Source organism: Puma concolor, chromosome B2 (assembly GCF_028749965.1).
Source record: "Puma concolor isolate L17-30 chromosome B2, mPumCon1.1.hap2, whole genome shotgun sequence".
Taxonomy (NCBI): Eukaryota; Metazoa; Chordata; class Mammalia; order Carnivora; family Felidae; genus Puma; species Puma concolor.
This window is the reverse complement of record NC_141671.1, coordinates 101,037,276-101,060,135: the sequence shown is the minus strand read 5'-3', so window position 1 is coordinate 101,060,135 and position 22,860 is coordinate 101,037,276. Positions and strand designations below refer to the sequence as shown.

The window sequence follows — 22,860 nt, the reverse complement described above, 5'->3', positions numbered from 1 at the left end:
ATCCTTTCCTACTCTTCCTATATTTCATCTTCCCTGGAATGTGAACTTACATTCATTAGATGAACAGAGGATGGTGTTGCCTCCCCCTTCCCCGCCCCCTTTTAAAATGCTGTGCTGGTGTTTACTTTGAAAAAGAAATCATGGAATAATAATAGATTTTTTTTTTTTTTTTTAACAAGTCTAACATTCAGATACCTGAGAACTCTGCCTGGCTACTAGTCCTGAGAAATTGGAGGGAGCTGAGGTTCGTGAGGCAGTCTTGCAGGCAGTGGCCCTCTGCCAGTCCCTCCCGGTGGGCCACCATTCTGTCTGGACCATGGCTGGGTTCCTTTGAGCAGGGTCTAGGTTGTTGGGGAGGGGCCATGGGCATGCAGTTCTGTGAAAACACATGCTCCAGCATCTCCTTCTCAGGCATCCATTCTCATTGGGCAGAAGGTAGGACGGTTCATTATGATTTCTGGCTGGCATTTCATTATTTGTATATTAACATTTAGTGTGGAGTGAGGTTAAAAATTCATGTTGCGGGCGCCTGGGTGGCTCAGCTGGTTAAGCAGCAGACTTCGGCTCAGGTCCTGATCTCACAGTTCATGAGTTCGAGGCCTACGTGAGGCTCTGTGCTGTCAGATCAGAGCCTGCTTCAGATCCTCTGTCTCTCTCTCTCTCTCTCTCTGCCCTTCCGCCACTCGTGCTCTCTCTCAAAAAAACCAAACATTTTTAAAAAACGCACAAAAAAACATTTAAAAGAAAAGAAATTCATGTTGTCAGTGGCCATTTGAAAAAGCTGTCTAACTCTAAAATTTGAAACATTCTGCTTTCGTAGGAGGTAGTTATACGGTGATGCTCCTGATGTCAAGATGGTATTTTTAACAACGCTTATTGAATCTGCTAATCTCATTTCATCATTTTGTTACAGATTGATGTTCTCAAAGCAGATCTGGAAAGCGCAGAATGGAAAGTTTTAGAAAATCTTATTCTGGAAGATGTCCTTGAACAAATTGGACAGCTCACCTTTGAGGTTCATCTCCACTGGCCCGGGTTTGAGGTCAGTGGCCGGGACAGCAGTGTCGTGAGGTTCTGGTACAGCCTCCTCAAAGAGTTAGAACTAAAGGGTTTCAGGCTTTTTCATAGTTACAAAGATTTATCTAAACCTCAGCTGTTCCTGAAGAAAGATATTTTCAATGCAAGTAGCTGTTATACTCTGAGTTGGGTGAATACAAGATGGAAATAGGATGAAAGACCTCATCAAGAACTCAAGGAAATAATTACAGCATGAGGCGTGTCCAGCAGTCTAATTATCGGTGTCCTTGTCCAGTCTCCACTAGCCTGTTACCTGCTTGAGGCGGGGGTTGTGTTATTGCCTCTGTAGTGCATGTAGCTTGGCACCTGCCACGTGCTAGGGGCACAGTTAACACTCAGGGAAGGGATGGACACAGAGGGCCATAGGAGTCAACCTCCATCTGCCCAGATGCTAGGCCTTTCACCTGTTTGCCTCTGACAGAGTGGGGACGCTTGTCCTCCTTCTTTTTAACATGGAAGATAATCCCCCACATATCTGTTTTCCCTAAAATTCATTTTGTGTCTGAAGTCCATGAATTCAGCAACATGAAGAAGAAATTACATAAATTTTCCATTCTTACTGCATTCCTGAGATTAAGTTTGTAGCTTACTGTTCAAAACAGAGCCTTTCCTTTGACTTTCACTCAAAGGTTTTTTTCTGTTCACCTTGGTCAATAACATTGTTTACAACCTTGTAGATTTCAATCATTCCTACTTGCCTTTTGCCGAGGGCTCTGCTGTGTGGTTATAAGAGTCACTGATGCTGGTTTCTGGGAACTCAGGCACACCAAATTCTGTCTTTGAGTTTCAAAGACTAGAACATCAAGAACTTCAACTCAGGATTCCTTCAGACTCAGCCTTAAATCCCCTTCTGTTCCTATGAAACTAAGCACAAAGCAGAATTTGCGTGTCTTTACTGTTGCCTTTTCTGACTTCAGACCTGATTTCTCAACCACCGACTTGCCTACGCTGTCAAATATTTTTTTTTTTTTTTAATACATGATCTGAAAGATTAAGGGAGTTTTTCGTAACTGCCAGTTGGCATTCATTACAAGACTGTGGCCTGAGAGCCAAAATCTGTATCTTTCCTGGGATGGTTATGCAGTATTTCAGTAGTGCCAATCTTTTTTACATTTTTAAATATTAAACAGAAAAGTGTAGGTTCTCAGTAGTTCAAATGATCTCTATCATTTTTATTTATAGGATTAGACATTTATCCCTACGAATGATTTTCAAAAATTCTACTTCAAATAAGTTAAATGGTATAAAATAAAGCAAATTATTACCTTATTATAAATTAAGTTTATTTCCTGGCATTTTTACATCCTGAGAGAGCAGGAAAATTTTGTGTCCATTGTTTGTTCAAGAAATCTAGGGAGTGAGTAAAATACTGATTGCTACTAGTCTTTATTCCTTTTCCCCATTTTTTACCTCCTTTTACTCCAGATGTTCCCTGTGTTGGCTTTTTGTTTCTTGCAGTGGTTTGAAAATACCGTTCCTCAAGTGAGAAACCAAGATATATTAGCTAGATAATCTTACTAACTTCAGTTCAAAAGGGAACAAGATTTTCTGAATTAGTAGTGATGATTTTGAAAAATACAAATGAGGTTTTTATTTTAAAACTCATAGTACACTAATAAAATTCATTGAGGTGGGAAGACCAGCTTGAATAAGTGTGATTTAAAGTAGCAGTAAGGAGTGCCCGAGTGGCTCAGTCGGTTAAGTGTGCGACTTTGGTTCAGGTCATGATCTTGTAGTTCGTGAGTTCAAGCCCTGCATTGGCCTGTGTGCTGACAGCTTGGAGCTTGGAGCCTGCTTCAGATTCTGGGTCTCCCTCTCTCTCTCTCCCTCCTCCCCTCTCTCTCTCTAAAAAAATAAAAATAAAAAAAAACAGCAGTTAAGTTGCCCTCAAGACCATAGGTATTTCAAAAGCACAAAGTGGCGTAACTCTCAGTTTGCATGGTGTTGTCTCCAAAACAAGGTTAACTTCAGCCTAGTTCCTGTTTGGATTATATCACAGATTCTCTCTTTTATTTTTTAATTAAAATTTTCCACACTGAAGTATGTACAATAAACCTACTTTTTACATTAAACCTTTTTTAAACCTTCTTTTACACTAAAGTGTGAAATGTACTAATCCTATGTGTCCAGGCTGATCAGGTTTTAGATATGTACACACCCATATTAAGATTTTTAATTCATCAGATTGAAGATTTAAGGAATTACTGAAAGCCCCCTTTGTACAGGGCAGGTTACCACTTAGTCCAGATTGGTGGTGCAGAACGTTGACTTCATTACATTATATATATATCTGAGGTAAGAATGGCTGTACTGTTAAGGAGAAAAACCACTCAAAATAAATCACAAACACACCCACCCACACCCACCTACTAGGCAGCTTGTTCAATAGTTATTTGTACTTGTTTTATGCTTATTTCTAAGGCTGTCCTTCATTTCCTTCATGGATAGTTTGAAATTTATGATGAGTATTCTGACTGTTGCTATGGTTTCCCTGCCTCTAAAATTTGTTATGCTTATTGTGTAGGCTGGGGTTTCTTAACCTCAGCACGGATTGCCATTTGGGGTTGACTAATTCCATATTGGGGGAGGGAGGGCTGTTCTGTGCATTGTAGAATGTTCAGCAGCATCCATGGCCCCACTCGATACCAGGAGCATCTCTCCCTCTGCTCCCTCAGTTGTGACAACCACACATGTCTCCAGACATGTGGCAAATATCCCCTAGCGGCAAAATCATCTGCCGCGGAGAAATACTGGTGTGGGCCATGAGACAGGGTCTGGGGTACCACAGGACTGCTGTTTGGGAAGCTCCTGTTTGAGAAGAGCAGGAAAAATGAGAACCAGCACCACTGTAACCACCACAAAGGCAGCACAAACAAAACACAGAGAACAGATGAAGTCAGGAGCTGCTATTGAGAGCTTAGCGTGTGTCCAGCACTGGGCAGAGATTGCCCCTGATTCTCCCAGCAACCCTGCCAGGAAGTGTAATTTTCCCAGTTATACTGGTAAGGGAATTCTGAGAGATTAGATAGCTTTTCCAGAACATGTCACTAGTGGATGATGGTAGAGCAGGAATCCACATCTGAGCCTTTCAGATCCGGAGCCTGTGCTGGCCCCCTTCCCTCCACAATGTCACCTCAATAGCCTCTAACAGATGTAAGATGCTACTCCATTGGATGTATTTTTGCTTCCTTATTAGTAAATGGGGTGTGTGTGGGGGGGGGGGGGGAGGGAGAGAACCACAAATATACTAAGATCAGACCTGCAAATCTGTTAGCGTTGGGACATTTTTGGATCATGCAGGTTTAATTTAAACAACCTACTTGCGGGGCGCCTGGGTGGCTCAGTCGGTTGAGCATCCGACTTCGGCTCAGGTCGTGATCTCACGGTTAGTGAGTTCGAGCTGCGCATCAGGCTGTGTGCTGACAGCTCGGAGCCTGGAGCCTGCTTCGGATTCTGTGTCTCCCTCTCTCTGCCCCTCCCCTGCTCATGCTCTGTCTCTCTCTGTGTCTCAAAACTAAATGTAAAAAAAAAAAAAAAAATTTTTTTAAACAATCTACTTGATTAAAATATGCCTGCCAGATGGAGGCTCAGTGAAAGAATATGGGGACCCAGCAACCCCTCGGTCAGTATTTCAGTTGCCAGAAAAGCTCTTGCAAGGCCTGGAAGCCGCTCTTGGCCCTGGCTCATCCCACTGTGTGGTACTTTCCTCATGGGTTTAGAAAGGGCACAGTCACTTGGAAGTTCAGTGTTTCCTTTGTTTAGTCTTTGACCTGCACATACATGAGCTTATTCTTAACAGAGCAACGCTCATAGATGGATCTGAAAATACAATTTAACATTGGTCTTCAAATGATGACAAATCTGTTATTTTTTTAGGTGAAAGACACAGTGTGTCAGAGATTCAGAGGTCCCCTTTTAGCACAAGCTGTGCCACAAGTTGAAATTAAAGTCAAAGAAAAAAGAATTTCCCTTTTCTCTTAGAGTGATTGTATTTGATGCAGCGATCACAGGTTATGCTATAAACATTTGTAACTATTTGGTACGTTCAAATGAAGGCAACCAGGGAGAAGTTGTTTGTTGAACATCTGTTAGAGTTTACATCAGGGTAGAACAAAAGTAGAACAAAAGTAACTGCAAACTCATGAATTTACAGTGTTTAGTCCGATTAGCTATTTGTGTAAGCCATTTCTGCCTTGGCTATACGATTTTAGGTATAGTAAATACGGCACAAGGTTTGTATTTCTGCAGTATTACATGTTTGGATTTTGCAAAGCTTGGATTCATACCGGGGAACCCCCCTCATCATCATATTTTGTCAGATTAAAAATGAAGCCCTCATTAAAACAGATTATTTTACTTGACAATAGTACCTCCCAGCTCAATTAATATACTTGTTCACTTCTGCTAGAGGTAAGTTTATGTTTTTGCCTTTTAGGCAATAATGTAATTCTTTTTGTATTAGCCAATTGCTGATTCTTTGTGAGTTCATAAATACACTTAACCCTATGTAAAAAAGTCTTTTTCTGATTGAGAGAGGTATTTGTAGTTACTTATCACATGAAATCGGAACCCAAAGATTCAACGTATTCAACTGCCTACATTTAGATCTTAATAGAAATTCTTTACATAATTATATTTCTGTCCTTAAGGAAAATAAATCAAGCAAGCTAGTGCCATACTTCGTGTTTAGCACTATATGGAAAAAATGCTAGTTCTCATTAAAACCAATGCTTTGTAAAACTAGCAATGTTGCTGTGGGCACAGTTGTGAGAAAGTGATGGGGGCCCGACTCTAATGGAAGAGGCCAAGAGAACGTCTTTAGCTAGGTTCTGTTTTACTGAAGAATGAAACACACATAGTCTGGGTAACTGAGTGTTTCTTTTAAATTACCTCGGAGAGAGCAAGCTGGAAGCCACAAAGATTATGCTGCAAATCTGAGATTTAAAAAATACACAAGAGGGGCGCCTGGGTGGCGCAGTCGGTTGAGCGTCCGACTTCAGCCAGGTCACGATCTCGCGGTCCGTGAGTTTGAGCCCCGCGTCAGGCTCTGGGCTGATGGCTCAGAGCCTGGAGCCTGTTTCCGATTCTGTGTCTCCCTCTCTCTCTGCCCCTCCCCCGTTCATGCTCTGTCTCTCTCTGTCCCAAAAATAAACGTTGAAAAAAAAAATTTAAAAAATACACAAGAAAGTTGCATTATGTAAAGGTGGCAGAATAGTAGGATGAAAGGAGACAGATTTTGATGCTGTGGGTAACTAGCTATGTGGTATTAAACAAATCATCACCTTTATTGGCCTGTTTTCTTATGTTAGGTTGGAATATTTGATTTCTAAGGTTTCTCCTACCTTGATGATCTCGTTATTCTAAGGTTTTTGTGATTAGAGAAGGCTTAGACAGTGGTAGGATAATTTCTTGATTTGTGCGCTATAAAGGGAAGCCTTGGGATAAATTCAGAAGGATCCAAATGATGTGCTATTCAGAAGAAAAGGCCGGGGCACCCGGGTGGCTCAGTCGGTTAAGTGTCCGCCTTCGGCTCAGGTTGTGATTTCGTGGTTGGTGAATTCCAGCCCCGCGTCAGGCTCTGTGCTGACAGCTCAGAGTCTGGAGCCTTCTTGGGACTCTGTCTCCCTCTCTCTCTGCCCCTCCCCTGCTCGCACTCTGTCTCTCTCCCTCAAAATAAATAAACATAAAAAAAAAAAAAAAAAAGGCCCAGATAATAGGGGACTCTGTTCTGATGGCTCTCCAATCAAATGAAGTCCCCTTAGGCAAAGTACCTTTTTGGATAACACACTTAAACTCACCTGGTTCTAAAAACCAGGTCTCAGACTGCACTGGTTTATCCTTTTGTTTCGAGAATGTGCTAAAAAAGTGGCAATATCTGAAGATGCTAGGTTAAGTATGTATGTATCTATGGTGATCCTTTTGTGTGTACATGTGTGAACGTGTTACCTTTTGTACACACACAACACAAATGTATAGACATATACCTTTATACGTATGGATGAATTCCTGAGAAAGAAAAATCTTCAGACACACGAAGCTCAGAGGGAGCCTGGACCCTGACAGAGCAGGAACCTGTACCTCCTGCATTAGTGCTAGGAGTTGAGTGTATCAGTGATGCTAGAGGCCTACAGCACTGGACATAAGGCTGTGTTGGGGGAAAGGATTGTCCTGGAGACACCTGCAGCAGTGGGCTCGTTGGAGGGCGACAGCCTCAAAGGAAGAGTCCTAAAAACCCACCCCTCTCACCCCCACACCACAAGAAAGCTTTATCCTTGCTGTAGCTCTAGGAGGAAATCAAAGTTTCCCATGAGAATTTGAAGCCCCTGGCCGTTTTAAGGAATTGAATTTATATTAGTCTCATGGTGAGGAAAACCATAAGGTGAGAAACTGAGGTAAAAAACTGAGGGAGTGAGGGTGAGGGTAGATGGCAGAAGCAAATGTAACACCACTGCGAAGGGACTGCTTCAACTCAGACTACAAAGGCTTTCTTAAAAAACAAAATGAAAAACAAAACAAGACCCACAGGAGATGCATTCCTAACACAAAGTTACAAGTGACAAAGAAATGGCCCACCATGAGGTAGAGTTGACAGACACAATAAACACTGGGATTTTCAGCCTAAGAACTTGACATAGCAAATCTTAAAGAAAATACAAATTGTTTAAAATGATTACAGGCGTGAAAGACTATACAAATAGACCTTCCATCAAGGGAAAGTCATTGGAATACATTTAACGGATTAAGTGGCAGATTAGACACAGGTGAAGAGACCTCCGAGTGAACTGGAGGAAACTGCCCAAAATGTAGCACAGAAAAGTATAAACATGCACATTCTTAACATTTTTTTGGGTAGTTTGAACCTTAGAAGATGAAGCAGTAAAGTTGAACATTTGAACCACGTAAAACGTGCTGCTAGGCCTGTACGTGCAGTATGGCAGCCATTAGTCACATTTTGCTATTGAGCACTTAGAATGTGGCTAATGTGACTGAGGAACTGAGTTTTACATTGTATTTACTTTTAATCCACTTAAATTTAAAAACTTATACCTGATTCAGTTATTAGAAGACTCTCTTTGCAACAACTTGGGCATGTAAATCGACTTGGTATAAAAGAGGTGGAATATTTCATGGATGTTTAGGGTCTGAATGGAGATGTGCTGTTAAGTGTAAAATATACACCAGATTTCAAAGACTTAGTATGAGAAAAGTAAATATTTAAAAAATAATTGAATGTTGAAGTAATACCTTGGATATGTTATCTTAACTAAAATATTAAAATTAACATCCCCTGGGCTTTTTTTTAACCTTTTTCTTTTTTTTTTTTTTACATTTATTTATTTTTGAGAGACAGGGCACAAGTGGAGAGGGGCAGAGAGAGGAGACGGAACCCAAAGCAGGCTCCAGGCTCTGAGCTGTCAGCACAGAGCCTGGCATGGGGCTTGAACTCACAAACCGTGAGATCATGACCTGAGCCGAAGTTGGATGCTTAACCGACTGAGCCACCCAGGTGCCTCACCCCTGGGTTTTTTTGTTTTTTGTTTTTTTTTTAAATGTGACCATTACATTAGAAAGTTAAAGTCTACGGCCATACCACCCTGAACGCGCCCAATCTCGTCTGATCTCGGAAGCTAAGCAGGGTCGGGCCTGGTTAGTACTTGGATGGGAGAAAGTTAAAAATGACACACATGAAAAAAATTACACAGCTCACATTTTTCTATTCAACAGCATGATACTGGGACATATACTTAAAATATGCTTGAGATTTGAGTTAGTCCCTCAGATCTCAAATGCTGAAGGGTGGAGAGTAGGTTGTGGAGAGCTAAAAAAAAATTCATCTGAACTTTGTGACTGCAGTTACAGGAAGCTGTACCAGCAAAGGAATTATCTTTCTTTGTCGCTAAAAATAAAGCCACTCTAAGGACTCTGGCTGCAAGTTGTGCCTTCTTTTCCCTTAAGTTCCAGATAAAATTGTGGTGTTTAGGTTGAGAAAGTGGTTCCTACAATTATTATAGTGATTATGAACATGGAAAGTACACATAGAAATACAGATAATGTATATCTATACATATAATCACACACACACACACATATATACACAAACACCCATGCACACACATGTATTTGTTTTTGGTTAGCAAAATTTGTCTTGAGTTTACATGTTTCTGAAATGAGGCTCAAGATAGACTCTACATCAGTGTTTCTCATCCTCAGTGTACCTGCCTATCAACTGGGGACCTTACTACAAGTGCTGAATTTGATCCAGTGAAGGATATATATATATATATATATATATATATATATATATGAGGATACAAAAATATGAATATATGAATGAACACAGAAATATATATGTTCACTGGCTCCTCCAACGAACCTCCATTTTCTTTTCTGTATCTCGGTGAGCAACACCATCTCCACGTGATTCTGATACAGCTGGTCCTCAGTCCCTCTGAGAAACACTTTTTTCCAAGGAGAGCCTCCGTAACCCACGAAGTGTGGCAGTCCTTATGGCTATCATCCAAGGGTTTAAGATTTTACTGTTCTTGTTTTCCTCCCGGTAATTTATAAACGTGCTAAGGACATCAGGCACCCTCACAGTGCATCGTCAAGAATCACTATACTTTTGGGGCGCCTGGGTGGCTCGGTCGGTTAAGCGTCCGACTTCGGCTCAGGTCATGATCTCACGGTCCGTGAGTTCGAGCCCCGCGTCGGGCTCTGTGCTGACAGCTCAGAGCCTGGAGCCTGTTTCAGATTCTGTGTCTCCCTCTCTCTCTGCCCCTCCCCTGTTCATGCTCTGTCTCTCTCTGTCTCAAAAATAAATGTTAAAAAAAAAAATTAAGGGGCGCCTGGGTGGCGCAGTCGGTTAAGCGTCCGACTTCAGCCAGGTCACGATCTCGCGGTCCGTGAGTTCGAGCCCCATGTCGGGCTCTGGGCTGATGGCTCAGAGCCTGGAGCCTGTTTCCGATTCTGTGTCTCCCTCTCTCTCTGCCCCTCCCCCGTTCATGCTCTGTCTCTCTCTGTCCCAAAAATAAATAAACGTTGAAAAAAAAAAAATTTAAAAAAAAAAAAATTAAAAAAAAAAAAAAAAAAGAATCACTATACTTTTTTACCTAGGGAAGCGCCTGTCTGACGCTATTCCGTCCTTTATCTTCAGAGTGTCTCCTTAGGGCAAAACATTCCCAGCTTGTGCTTCAATATTTAAATGTTCATTTGATTAAAACTTTCAGTATAGCATCACTTTCATTCCAACCTTTAGGGAGGAAATCTGTCCTGGGTGTGATAAAAAGGTTGCAGTGAGGAACAGGGGCCAGAAGGTAACCACTTAATTTCAGCGACCATATGGATGGTCTTGAGGCTTTTTGAAGCTGGGCAAGAGCCGCACTCATTTGTGTACTCTGAAATAGGTACAGTCATGACTCAGTGTCACCACTAGGTGTATAAATATGGAAGGCGTTAAACTTAATCTGTGTGCTCTCAGCGTGCTGTCCTGTATTTTTGTTACGTAACTAGAATAAACCCACTAATGTTCCATATTAAAATACCATCCCCGCCTCTGAAGCACCATTTCTCCCCAGAAGATAAAAATGACCCATGAAAATCTGCAAATGGTTTAATCTGTTGTCTCTCAACAGAGTTAACACCTAAAACTAAGAATGAAAATTTTGATAACACTTTCTACAAAAATGCTTTATTTAAAAATACGATCTTTTTAAAAAAGACAACTTTTATATACAGTTACTTAGTTTAGAAACAGTCAAAAACACAATAAAATAAACCCAGATTTAGAAATTATGATTTGTAACGTACACAATACTGATGCTGAACAAGATCAAAGTTTAAATGTATGGATTAATTCTTTTTGTCCCATCACATTTCAGTAATTCACGTTTGTTAAAACCAGTGGCTTGGGACTGAAGAAAAGGTCTTGTGTGAATTCCTTCCTCTTCAGGAACGGCAGCCACCCTTCCTGGCAGATACAGAAAGGCAGTGTAGCAGCCAGGCAGTGTATTCTTATTTCTTTGAGTGCGTGTCCAAAAATAACATGTCTACCATTTTTATTCTCTTTTTCCATTTTCTTCTTTGGGATTTATTTACGTGTGGCTCTAGTACCAGGTCATCAATACCAGGCCTTTGTAGAAATTACTTTTTAAAAATGGAAGTTCTAAGCACAAGGAGAATGAATTGCTATTGATAGCCCAGGACTCCGAGCAAATGCCCTTAGGATATCAACATTCAACATGATTTTGGTCTCCACGTCGGCACTCTGAGCCACGATGAACCGTTCTTTGTAAGCATGGTACTGAAATATTTCAAAGTACATTCAAATATATTATAGAGATTTGTACTAAACCAGAAGAAATGGCTTGTCACCCAAAGGGCTATTAGCTACTGTATTCGAGAGGCTATCTTGATTCCACAATTTGAAACTTAAAAGTTTTTTTTTTTTAAACCAACCAACCACAGTTATTGCTTCTCAAACTGGGGAACCTTAGCCATCTTCTTGGAGTATCAATTTTACTCAAAGATGTGGAAAGAAGTTAAACATTTTTCTGATCTTAAAAAGTTCTGTTGACTATATCCACGAGCAAGAGCAGAATAATTTTGAAGATAAAACATACAACTTCAAAGAAATGACAAGGTGACATTTTGGACGATGATCTCATACCCTGTCTCCTATGAGGAGTATTTCAGTAGTAACATCTATGAATCAATGACCTAGGAGACCCTGATTTCTGAAAGTGTAGCCAGGTCCTTACAGACAGTAAATACAAATAAAATTCAAAGTCTTCACTCATCCTCTTGAGTGTCACCTTCAAAAATAACATAATTCTCTGATTATATATATAGTCCTGTCTGTACTGATCAGGAAGAAAGCCAAGGAAAGAACTCTGGACTGTTTATTTTCCATTATTTAATAATTAGAGGAATATCTGCAGTTAAAGAAGATTGTTGGCTTACAAGTAAACACACAATATATGCCATAAAAAATAGAACTCCTGAATCCAAAAGATTTGAACTTGACCCACCAAAAATAATGGGAACAATAATTGTGGGTGGTTTTATCCTTTCACATTCACATTAAATTATATCATCCCTGTTCCTTACTTCCCTGTTTGTCGAAGAGGTACACATATGGTGCCTTTCAGAATTATTTGTCATTAGTTATATTACCTCCTTTAAAACCCCAAATCCATCAGGGATTCTTCCTCAACTCGAGAGAGATCCTTTCAGTATATCGACGGGGTAAACCCCAACTGCCTGCCAACAATAACCCTCACCAAATGGAAAGTCAGTGGTCATTCTCTGTATAAATAACATCTATAAATGAAATTGCCAATGAAATTATAGGAGACAAATTTACAAGAAACGTTTTTTTTTTTTAAACAATGGGTCAACTTCATAAGGCCATGTAAGGAAATCATAATTTGTAAATCAAGTTGTCATCCAACACATTTAATAATTAAATATAGTTAAATATGATATTGGATCAAAAATGACCCTAGATAAGGATTAATCTCATTAATCCCACAATTTAATGAGACCATCCCAACCACATGTGATGACTTTCGATGTTTCATGAGGATGCCACACTGCACCTATGCACACCTTATCATGAGCTTTAAATCGACTGTAGAGTTTTGTGGTCTTCCAGTCCCAGATATTCAATTTTCCATTTCCATCTCCTGAAATCACATAGCTAGAATGGGAAGGAAAATAAGTTCAAATTATTGAAACACCTTAAAGTGGATAAGGAACAGAGAAAGAGTTCATCTTTTTCCCTGTAACATTAAAAAAAAAAAAAAGTCAATATGAATATACAATACTCAGAATAACACGGTAGAGTATAAAGTAGTCTATAATTTAAACTTCTACTTAAAAAATCTCCCCATTGAGCTACCAATCTATGAGTCAAAATTTATTAACTTGGAAGTTATTTAATAAATTAAAAATTCATTCACTTGGAAATTTATTAACTATGGAAACCCAGGGGCCACAATAAATGGAGTATTAAATCACTCTCTAGACAGAAACAGTGCAGGGAAACGAGCTTCACACAGAGCCAGCGAACACCGGTTCTACCAGAGTCAGACTCGACCACCTTCATGGTTATTTTCTGGCTTCAACGTCTTTTGAAAATGTTTAAGACTGACTCAGAGGGGTCAATTCCTAGCCTAAACTACAAGGTTGCAGAGACTTCAGAATTACTTGTACCTATATATTTTAGCTGAGAATAGGGGAATGAGTGCAGAGTTTAACTCCAAGAAAGGCTCCACCTGGGCTCCGCAAATCCAGTGCGGCCTAGAAAGAGCCAAGAGCTGGATTTGAGGTCTCAACACAAAGGCTGCCGTGATGTTGTTCATGTCAACACTGTGATACAGAATTCTGCTGTAGAGCGATCTACAGCAGTAGAGTGATCACAGTCTGGCTAGCCTTGTTAGAAGAGCAGAGAGACAAGAAGGCACTGCCTGTATAGATAGGCATTTATGATGTGGTTAAAGGCACAGGACCAAGCAGTATAAGGAGACACAGTACAGAACTTAAAAAAGCCAAATGTAGTTTTCATAGCTTGCTCTTGCCTTTCCAGCAGGCATTGTGACAATCTGCACAGTTCTCATACAATTACATATGTGGGAGTGATTTTTAAAGTGTTATTACTTGTAAAACGGTAGGTCATATCATCATTATTTGAATATGAGAATACAGGAGATTTAAACTTACCTCATGTCTGGCGAAAAGTCCACCTGACAAGCGTAACCTGCTACCATATGGCCCTTAAAAATTTTTTTCTTATTTAATCTAAATCTATTCTGTGCTCCAAAAATTAAGATTTGGTTGTCCATCGATTGGCATGCTAGCCATTTCCCTGTAAATTCAAGAAATGGGACATTTTAGAGCCAAGACCAGAAATTCTAAAAAGACTTCATTTTAAATATGTTCAGACATTAATATTCTCTTGTTACCAACCACTTTACAACAATAGGAAAATGAATTTACTATACTGTCTGTAAGGTATTACAAATGTGTTGCTGACAAGAGGGATTTATGTATAAAGTAATGGATTTTGTGCATATAATCCCGTATCAAGTACTCTCCATATAAAAGCTTCTTTTTGCCTATATAAGGATACACAGAAATTCTGAGTTTAGCATTAACAGAACTCAAGTAAAATTTTATTAAATAAAATTAACTTGGACTAAGTCCAACAGAACCATGGAGGAAAAGAGATTTACCTATGTTAATTACGGGAAAAGGAAAGATTACCTCTTGGTGAGAAAACCTAGGATTATTAAATAAAATTATTCAAAAAAGATGTATCCCTAAACAATTATAGAAACTGTATTGGAAGGCCAAGTTGCTTTTATCTACCCAAGACTCACCAAAGCCTCGAGAGCCTATCTTTTTGCATCCTAGGGAACTTGCAGACATTATTAACTAAGGAAATGCTCTTAACAGTATTCAGTCTGAGAGGGTAAATAGCCTTGTTCAGGGCACGATATCTGTGATGGATAGTTTAAAAATGCATACATAAAATGTAGACACAGGGTGACAAATGTGACAAGTATACAATATGATTATCAAAGCAGAACCCAGTTAGGTTGCTCTTCTCATAAAAATCATAGGGCATTTGACAGAAGTGATCACTGATTTGCCTGTGGCAGACTCCTTGATGGAAGCACAAACTGTTTCTTGCCTCTTTCTTCTTCCTTGCTCTACATTCACAGGAGCTATGTGAGTTAACAGTGATTTGATGAGTGTTGCCCAAATATCAGATCCTCTATAGCTCATGGAGAGCTATAATTATATCAGTAAACTGTCACAGTATCTCTGTAGTGCAAATTACCTTATACTTAAAAGGCAATGCATTATTGAATAGAAAATAGTATTAGACGGATTTATCTTTTTTATTTTGCCTGAGAAGATCTTTTATGGTAAATTGCGAAAGTATTTTTATTATGGGGAACCAGATCAAAATTTTCTATCCCTTGAAAGAGAAAGAACTCACAGTAAATCACTAAATGACTGAACACGGTTCTGTCGGAAGGAGAATTCTCAAAAAAACAAAAACAAAACCCGATCCTCAGATAGAAATCCTTAAGATGCTCAGTGTTAGCTAGAATTCAGTTTGTTTGCTTGCTTGCTTATTTATTTATGTATAAAAAAACAAGAGAATGGGTGAGGTGACTCACTTATGAAAACCAGTGATTATTTCCAATTTTGAAAACGTTTCCTTATACAAGTACGACCCTGTGACAGACTTGCCCTAGGAGGGAATGGCCAAAGTTCTTCTGAAGACAGAAATCACACTTTGTCTTAGAGGCTCATAAAACACATTAAAACCACATTCTACCTACTGACTCACCATTTGGAGACAAAGTCACTGCAGGCATTGAGTGCATACTGGGCTCTGCTATGTACTTGAAATCCACAGGGATGTCCCTAAAATTTAACAACAGCTTATCAGAAAAAGTAATTTTTAAAAAGTATCTTTAGGAGAATTGTCTCGGAAACTAAAGAGATATTCTTGAAATTATGTATTTAATGAACCTTTCATGAAACTTCCCAGGGGGAAGGAAAATCACAAAATGGCATCCCGTCGCTTATTACAGATCTTTCACTTCACAAATGCCTTTCCATGAGAATTATGACAGTGTTCGTGGTTTTCCAGTTCTACTGAAACTTTGAGTTTTATGTCAGAAAAAAATCTGTGACTAGAGTTCTTTAACAATGAGTTCATCTGAAAATGTACCACCGTGGGCAGAAGCAAGATGTCTGAGGCAAGCCTACAGGGACGTATTTTCCCTGCCAGTCAGCCTTAACGTGCTACTCTGCAAACAGGTGAGAGTGTAAAAGAGCCTTCAGCAATGCAAGTGGATGGTAGGCGAAGCTGCACGGGGATCTGCAAGCAGGCAGGGCCCATCCAGAAGTAATGAGATTTCTGCATGGGAAAGGGCGATTAAGGGCCTGGTACCTGGACATCTTCTATTTTCAGTTTACATGTGAAGGATTCTAGATGCATATGGTGCAGGGGAGAAAATGCATTAAAAAATTCTTATGTGAGTGACACGAAGAATAAAACAAAAACAACAAAAATGCCAAACTAGTCACACCTAGATCTAGAACCATGACAATTTCCATATGCCGTTTTGTTTTTAATATTGTCCACTTAAAATTCTCCATGAAGAATTCTTTAGTAATTCTGAGGGATTTGGGGCTCGTTGCTTTTCATGAGTGACCAGGAATGTTTCTTACAGGTAATGTGTGGAAAACGTAGTCTGAAGAAGAACACAGATATAAAGCAGCAATATCAATTTCTAACTATAGTGCAAGTTTCAAAACTTTGATTAATTGGAAAATAACAATAATCAGAATACTAATTTGCTTTAAGTAAGAATTTTCTCTATCCATCTATCTACCATCCAAAAGAAGCAGATGATTAGACAAAACTTCTATGAGCAGGAATGCCTGGGGGGCTCAGTCAGTTAAGTGTCCAGCCATTGGTTTCGGCTCAGGTCATGATCTCATGGTTTTTGAGTTTGAGCCCCACATTGGGCTCTGTGCTGACAGTGTGGAGCCTGCTTGGGATTCTCTCTCTCTGCCCCTCCCCCCCTTGCTCTGTCTGTCTCTCTCTTTCAAAAATAAATAAACTTAAACTTCTAGGAGGGTCTTGGTTAGAAGAAAACATTTTTAGGTGTAACCTGGGAAATAGTATCATTTATCAAATTTCCAATGCTTTATACCTCTAAGATATCAATGAGAAGTCACATTTAAAATGACTCAAATGTATCGAAAAGAACCTCAGTCTGAAAAAGGCTCAACCATTTGTCTCTCCTCATATAAAATTATTACCAAAAATCATCCGTAACATGGATTAAAACACAGGAGCAGTTCTAAATTAAATTAACCATAGTCTAGGTTCAGATCAATCAAGGTTTTACTAAAAGTAAACAGAAAAAAAAATGTAGGTAGATCCCTTCTTTCAAGGAATCTTGGTACAATGAGTGGTAGACTAAGAAAGGAGTCTCAATACTCTGTGGACTTCGTCACTGCTAGCAAAAATGCCTGCTAGGCATAGTTATATTTTTTTTTTAATTTTTTTTTCAACGTTTATTTATTTTTGGGACAGAGAGAGACAGAGCATGAACGGGGGAGGGGCAGAGAGAGAGGGAGACACAGAATCGGAAACAGGCTCCAGGCTCCGAGCCATCAGCCCAGAGCCTGACGCGGGGCTCGAACTCCCGGACCGCGAGATCATGACCTGGCTGAAGTTGGACGCTTAACCGACTGCGCCACCCAGGCGCCCCGTCATAGTTATATTTAATAAACACAACACTATTTTCTAATTAGAAACTGTAATTCAGTTTAATAAGCTAGTAACTTACATCTTACAATCATCTTCAGTCTGGAAATGGTATCACTGAAAAAACCTTAACAAAAATCCATGAAATTGTAAAGATAAAAGATAAACAGGAGGATCAACCTCTGTCGAATTTTCTTCCAAAAATATTTTAACAAAATAAACACCTTTGGGAGAAAACATGTCGGTGACATCTCACTCGTTTAGCAATTAGCATACCACAGGCTGCTCCATATCTAATTATAATCTCTTACTCTCCTTTAAAACTGTCTGCTAGTCGTAATAATTTAGTATTGTTTAAGAAAACCAAGTTTCCTTTAGTCTGCTTGTATCATTGTGCTACTCTTAGCAGGCTTAGGGTGTGCAAGTTTGGCAAACACCAGCCGTCTGAATGATAGTAACAGTAATTTCAATTTTCCTAGTAATAATAGTAATAATTTTCCTATTGGTGGGATCAGTTCTCACGTTGAGGTGGCCAGGGCCTCCCTTTCTCTCCCAAGGAAGCTGCCAGTAGCACCAGTAATTGCCTTTCAGAGACAGCTGTATGTGGTGAAGGAGGGTGCTGGGGATCCGGAGGTGGTTTTGATGCCTACTTGTCTTTGTAGCAACACTGATCCTCACTTCTGTTTCTTTCCAACTAATCAGACTGGATGCAAGTTATCTTCTGTCCCCACCAGATCCTTCTTTCATCTAACTGTCCAGCCATATAATTAATTCAGGTTCTGGATGTTTTAGGTAGGCCTCAGGGTATCCACAAGGCACAAGCCTCTAACAGATACACAAAAGAGAAAGAGAAAGAAATCAAAGCATACTGCTATATAAAATCATCTAATCATAAAGCAAGAGAGAAAGAGAGAAAGGAATAAAGGAGAGAAAGGAATAAACAGCCAGAAAACAATGAACAAAACGGCACTAGTAAGTCCTTACCTATCACTTTAATTAAATAATTACTTTAATTGTAAATGGACTAAGTTTAGACAAATACAGGTTAGCTGAATGGATAAAAACAAAACAAACAAACAAACAAGACCCAATATTGCGTATAAGAGAGTCACTTCAGTTTTAAGGACACACACAGACTGAGAGTGAAAGGATGGAAAATATATTCCATACAAATGGAAATCAAAAGAAAGCAGGGGTAGCTGCTCTACTTGTATGAAACAAAGTAGACTTTAAGCTAAAAATTCCCAGTAGTAGAAAGGTCATTATATAATAATAAAGGAGTCAATTCATCAAGAAGATATAACAAATATAAATACTTACACACCCAACATCAGAGCACCTAAATATATAAAGCAAACATTAACAGATCTGAAGGGAGACATAGATAGCAATACAGTAATAGCAGGGGACTTCAGTACACTGTCAACAATAGATAGATCATCCAGACAGAAAGTCAATATGGAAACATTGCACTTAAATGACATATTGGACCAGATAGACCTAACTGACATATACAGAACATTCCACCCAACAGCAGCAGAATACACATTCTTCTCATGTACACATGAAATATTCTCCAGGAAAGATCATATATTAGGCTACAAAGAGTCTTAATATCTTTAAGAACACTGAAATCATATCATGCATCTTTTCTGACCACTATGGTATGAAACTGGAAATCAATTACAATAAAACTGGAAAATGTACAAGTATGTGGAGATTAACAACACACTACTAAACAAAACATGAGTCAAAGACATAATCAAAAGGGAAATCAAAACTATCCTGAGACAAATGAAAACAGAAAAACAACAGACCAAAACTTATGGGATACAGCAAAAACCAGAGGGAAGTTTATATTGATAAACACCTACATTAAGCAAGAAGAATCTCAAACAACTTAACTTTACACTTGAAGAAACTAGGAAAAGAAGAACAACCTAAGTCCAAGTTAGAAGAGGAAGAAAATAACAAAGATCAGAGAGAAAAGAGACTAAATAGATACAGATAGGAAAGAGACTAAATAGAGACTAAAGAGATAACAGAAAAGATCAATGAAACTAAGCAGTTTTTCTTTTGAAAAAGAAACAAAATTAACATTTAGCTAAACTAAGAGAAAAACTCAAAAGAGACACTACAACTGATAATATAGAAACACTAAGGATCACAAGAAACTATTACAAACAATTATATACCAACAAATTAGAAAACCTAGAAGAAATGGATAAATTCCTAGGAACATGCAATTTACCAAAACTGAATCATGAAGAAGTAGAAAATCTGAACATGACTAAGGAGGTTGAAGGAGTAATCGATAACCTCCCAACAACAAAAAAAGTCCAGGACCAGATGGCTTCACTGGTAAGTTACACCAAACATTTAAAGAAGAATTAATATTAATCCTTTTCAAACTCTTCCAAAAAATAGAGAATTCTTCCAAATTCATTTTATAAGGCCAATATTACCCTGATACCAAAGCCAGACAAGGATACTACAAGAAAATTAGAGGCCAACATCCCTGATGAATATAGATGCAAAAATACTCAATAAAGTTTTAGCAGACTGAATTCAACAGTACATTAATGGAATCATATACCATGATCAAGTGGGATTTATTCCTGGGATGCAAGGATGATTCAACATACACATATCAATAAATGAGATACAAAAATGAAGGATAAAAATTATATGATAATCTCAATAAATGCAAAAAATTTTGACAAAATTTAACATCCTTTCATAATAAAAAGTCTCAATAAACTGGGCATATATAGAACATACCCATGTGTGACAAACCCACAGCTAACATCATACTTAACTCTAAAAGGCCAAAAGCTTTTCCTCTAAGATCAGGAAGGGTGTCCCCTCTAACCACTTCTATTCAACATAATAGTATTGGAAATCCTGGTCAGAGCAATCAGACAAGAAGAAAAAGGCATCCAAATCAAAAAGAAGTAAAACTGTCTCTGTTTGCAAATGGCATGATATTATATATAGAAAGCCCTAATGACTTCACACACAAAAAAAGACCATTAGAACTAATAAATGATTCAGTGAAGTTGGACGATACAAATTCAACATTCAAAAATCAGTCGCATTTCTAGGCAATAACAATGAACTACTGGAAAAATAAATTAAGAAAACAATCCCATTTATAGTAGCATCAAAAAACAAGAAAATAGGTAGGAATAAACTTAACCAAGAAATTAAAAGACCTGTATACTGACAACTATAAAACACTGATGAAAGAAACTGAAGATGACATAAATAAGTGGAAAGATACTCCATGTTCATGGGTCTGAAGAATTAACATTGTTAAAATGTCCATAATACCCAAAGCAATCTACAGATCTGATTCAATATCTATCAAAATTCCCATGGCATTTTTGACAGAATTAGAACAACAATCCTTAAATTTGTATGGAACAAAAGACTCCAAAGCAATCCTGAGAAAGAATAAAGCTGGAGGCATCAGGCTTCCTGATTTTAACCTATTACAAAGCTACAGTAATCAAAACAGTATGGTATTAGACATTTAAAGCAGAGATAATACCTATCCTTCTCAACCTGTTCCAAAAAATAGAAAGGGAAGGAAAACTTCCAGACTCATTCGATGAAGCCCGCATTACTTTGATTCCCAAACTAGACAGAAACCCAGCAAAAAAAGAGAACTACAGGCCAATATCCCTGATGAGTACAGATGCAAAAATTCTCAATAAGATACTAGCAAATTGAATTCAACAGCATATAAAAAGAATTATTCACCATGATCAAGTGGGATTCATTCCTGGGCTGCAGGGCTGGTTCAACATTCGCAAATCAATCAAGGTGACAGATCACATTAATAAAAGAAAAGATAAGAACCATATGATCCTGTCAATCGATGCAGAAAAAGCATTTGACAAAATTCAGCATCCTTTCTTAATAAAAACCCTCAAGAAAGTCAGGATAGAAGGTACTTAAACATCATAAAAGCCATTTACGAAAAGCCCACAGCTAATATCATCCTCAATAGGGAAAAACTGAAAGCCTTCCCCCTGAGATCAGGAACACGACAGGGATGTCCACTCTCACCACTGTTGTTTAACATAGTGTTGGAAGTTCTAGCATTAGCAATCAGACAACAAAAGGAAATCAAAGGCATCAAAATTGGCAAAGATGAAGTCAAGCTTTCACTTTTTGCAGATGACATATTATACACGGAAAACCCGACAGACTCCACCAAAAGTCTGCTAGAACTGATACATGAATTCAGCAAAGTCGCAGGATACAAAATTAATGTATAGAAATCAGTTGCATTCTTACTAATAATGAAGCAACACAAAGACAAATAAAGAAACTGATCCCATTCACAACTGCACCAAGAATCATAAAATACCTACGAATGAACCTAACCAAAGATATAAAAGATCTGTATGCTAAAAACTATAGAAAGCTTATGAAGGAAATTGAAGAAGATACAAAGAAATGGAAAAACATTCTGTGCTCATGGATTGAAAGAATATTGTTAAAATGTCAATACTACCCAAAGCAATCTACACATTCAATGCAATCCCAGTCAAAATTGCACCAACATTCTTCTCAAAGCTAGAACAAGCAATCCTAAAATTTGAATTTTTTTTTAACGTTTATTTATTTTTGAGACAGAGAGAGACTGAGCATGAATGGGGGAGGGTCAGAGAGAGAGGGAGACACAGAATCTGAAACAGGCTCCAGGCTCTGAGCGGTCAGCACAGAGCCCGACGCGGGGCTTGAACTCACGGACCGCGAGATCATGACCTGAGCCGGAGTCGGACGCTTAACCGACTGAGCCATTCAGGCGCCCCAAGCAATCCTAAAATTTGTATGGAATCACAAAAGACCCTGAATAGCCAAAGTAATATTGAAGAAGACCCAAGTGGGAGGCATCACAATCCCAGATTTTAGCCTCTACTACAAAGCTGTAATCATCAAGACAGCATGGTATTGGCACAAAAACAGACACATAGACCAATGGAATAGAAACCCCAGAATTGGACCCACAAAACTATGGCCAACTAATCTTTGGCAAAGCAGGAAAGAATATCCAATGGAAAAAGAGTCTCTTTAACAAATGGTGCTGGGAGAATTGGACAGCAACATACAGAAGAATGAAACTAGACCACTTTCTTACACCATTCACAAAAATAAACTCAAAATGGATGAAGGACCTGAATGTGAGACAGGAAACCATCAAAACCCTAGAGGAGAAAGCAGGAAAAAATCTCTGACCTCAGCTGCAGCAATATCTTACCTGACACATCTCCAAAGGGAAGGGAATTAAAAGCAAAAATGAACTATTGGGACCTCATCAAGATAAAAACCTTCTGCACTGCAAAGGAAACAATCAACAAAAGTAAAAGGCAACCAATGGAATGGGAAAAGATATTTGCAAATGACATATGGGACAAAGGGCTAATATTCAAAATCTATAAAGAACTCACCAAACTCCACACCCAAAAAAC

The 22,860-nt window shown here is 38.7% G+C and overlaps 2 protein-coding genes across 4 annotated transcripts in view; one reads left to right on the top strand and one right to left on the bottom strand.

Moving 5' to 3' along the window:
• METTL24 (methyltransferase like 24) overlaps positions 1 to 22,860 on the top strand; it is a 177,968-nt gene that overhangs the window by 102,038 nt on the left and 53,070 nt on the right. For 2 of the 3 annotated variants that reach the window (XM_025925950.2, XM_086707577.1), the window contains one exon: positions 914 to 3,149. In XM_025925950.2, coding sequence (XP_025781735.2) covers positions 914 to 1,228 — 315 coding nt within the window. In that variant the 3' untranslated portion in view covers positions 1,229 to 3,149. Of the gene's footprint in view, positions 1 to 913; positions 3,150 to 22,860 lie in introns of those variants that run through there. The other variant, XM_086707576.1, reaches the window with a different exon arrangement.
• CDC40 (cell division cycle 40) overlaps positions 10,750 to 22,860 on the bottom strand; it is a 66,758-nt gene continuing 54,647 nt past the window's right edge. Inside the window, exons 13-15 of the mRNA XM_025925217.2 lie at positions 15,440 to 15,516; positions 13,798 to 13,942; positions 10,750 to 12,775 (exon numbers count right to left, since the gene is read on the bottom strand). Of these exons, the coding sequence (XP_025781002.1) occupies positions 12,598 to 12,775; positions 13,798 to 13,942; positions 15,440 to 15,516 (400 nt within the window). The 3' untranslated portion in view covers positions 10,750 to 12,597. The remainder of the gene's footprint in view (positions 12,776 to 13,797; positions 13,943 to 15,439; positions 15,517 to 22,860) is intronic.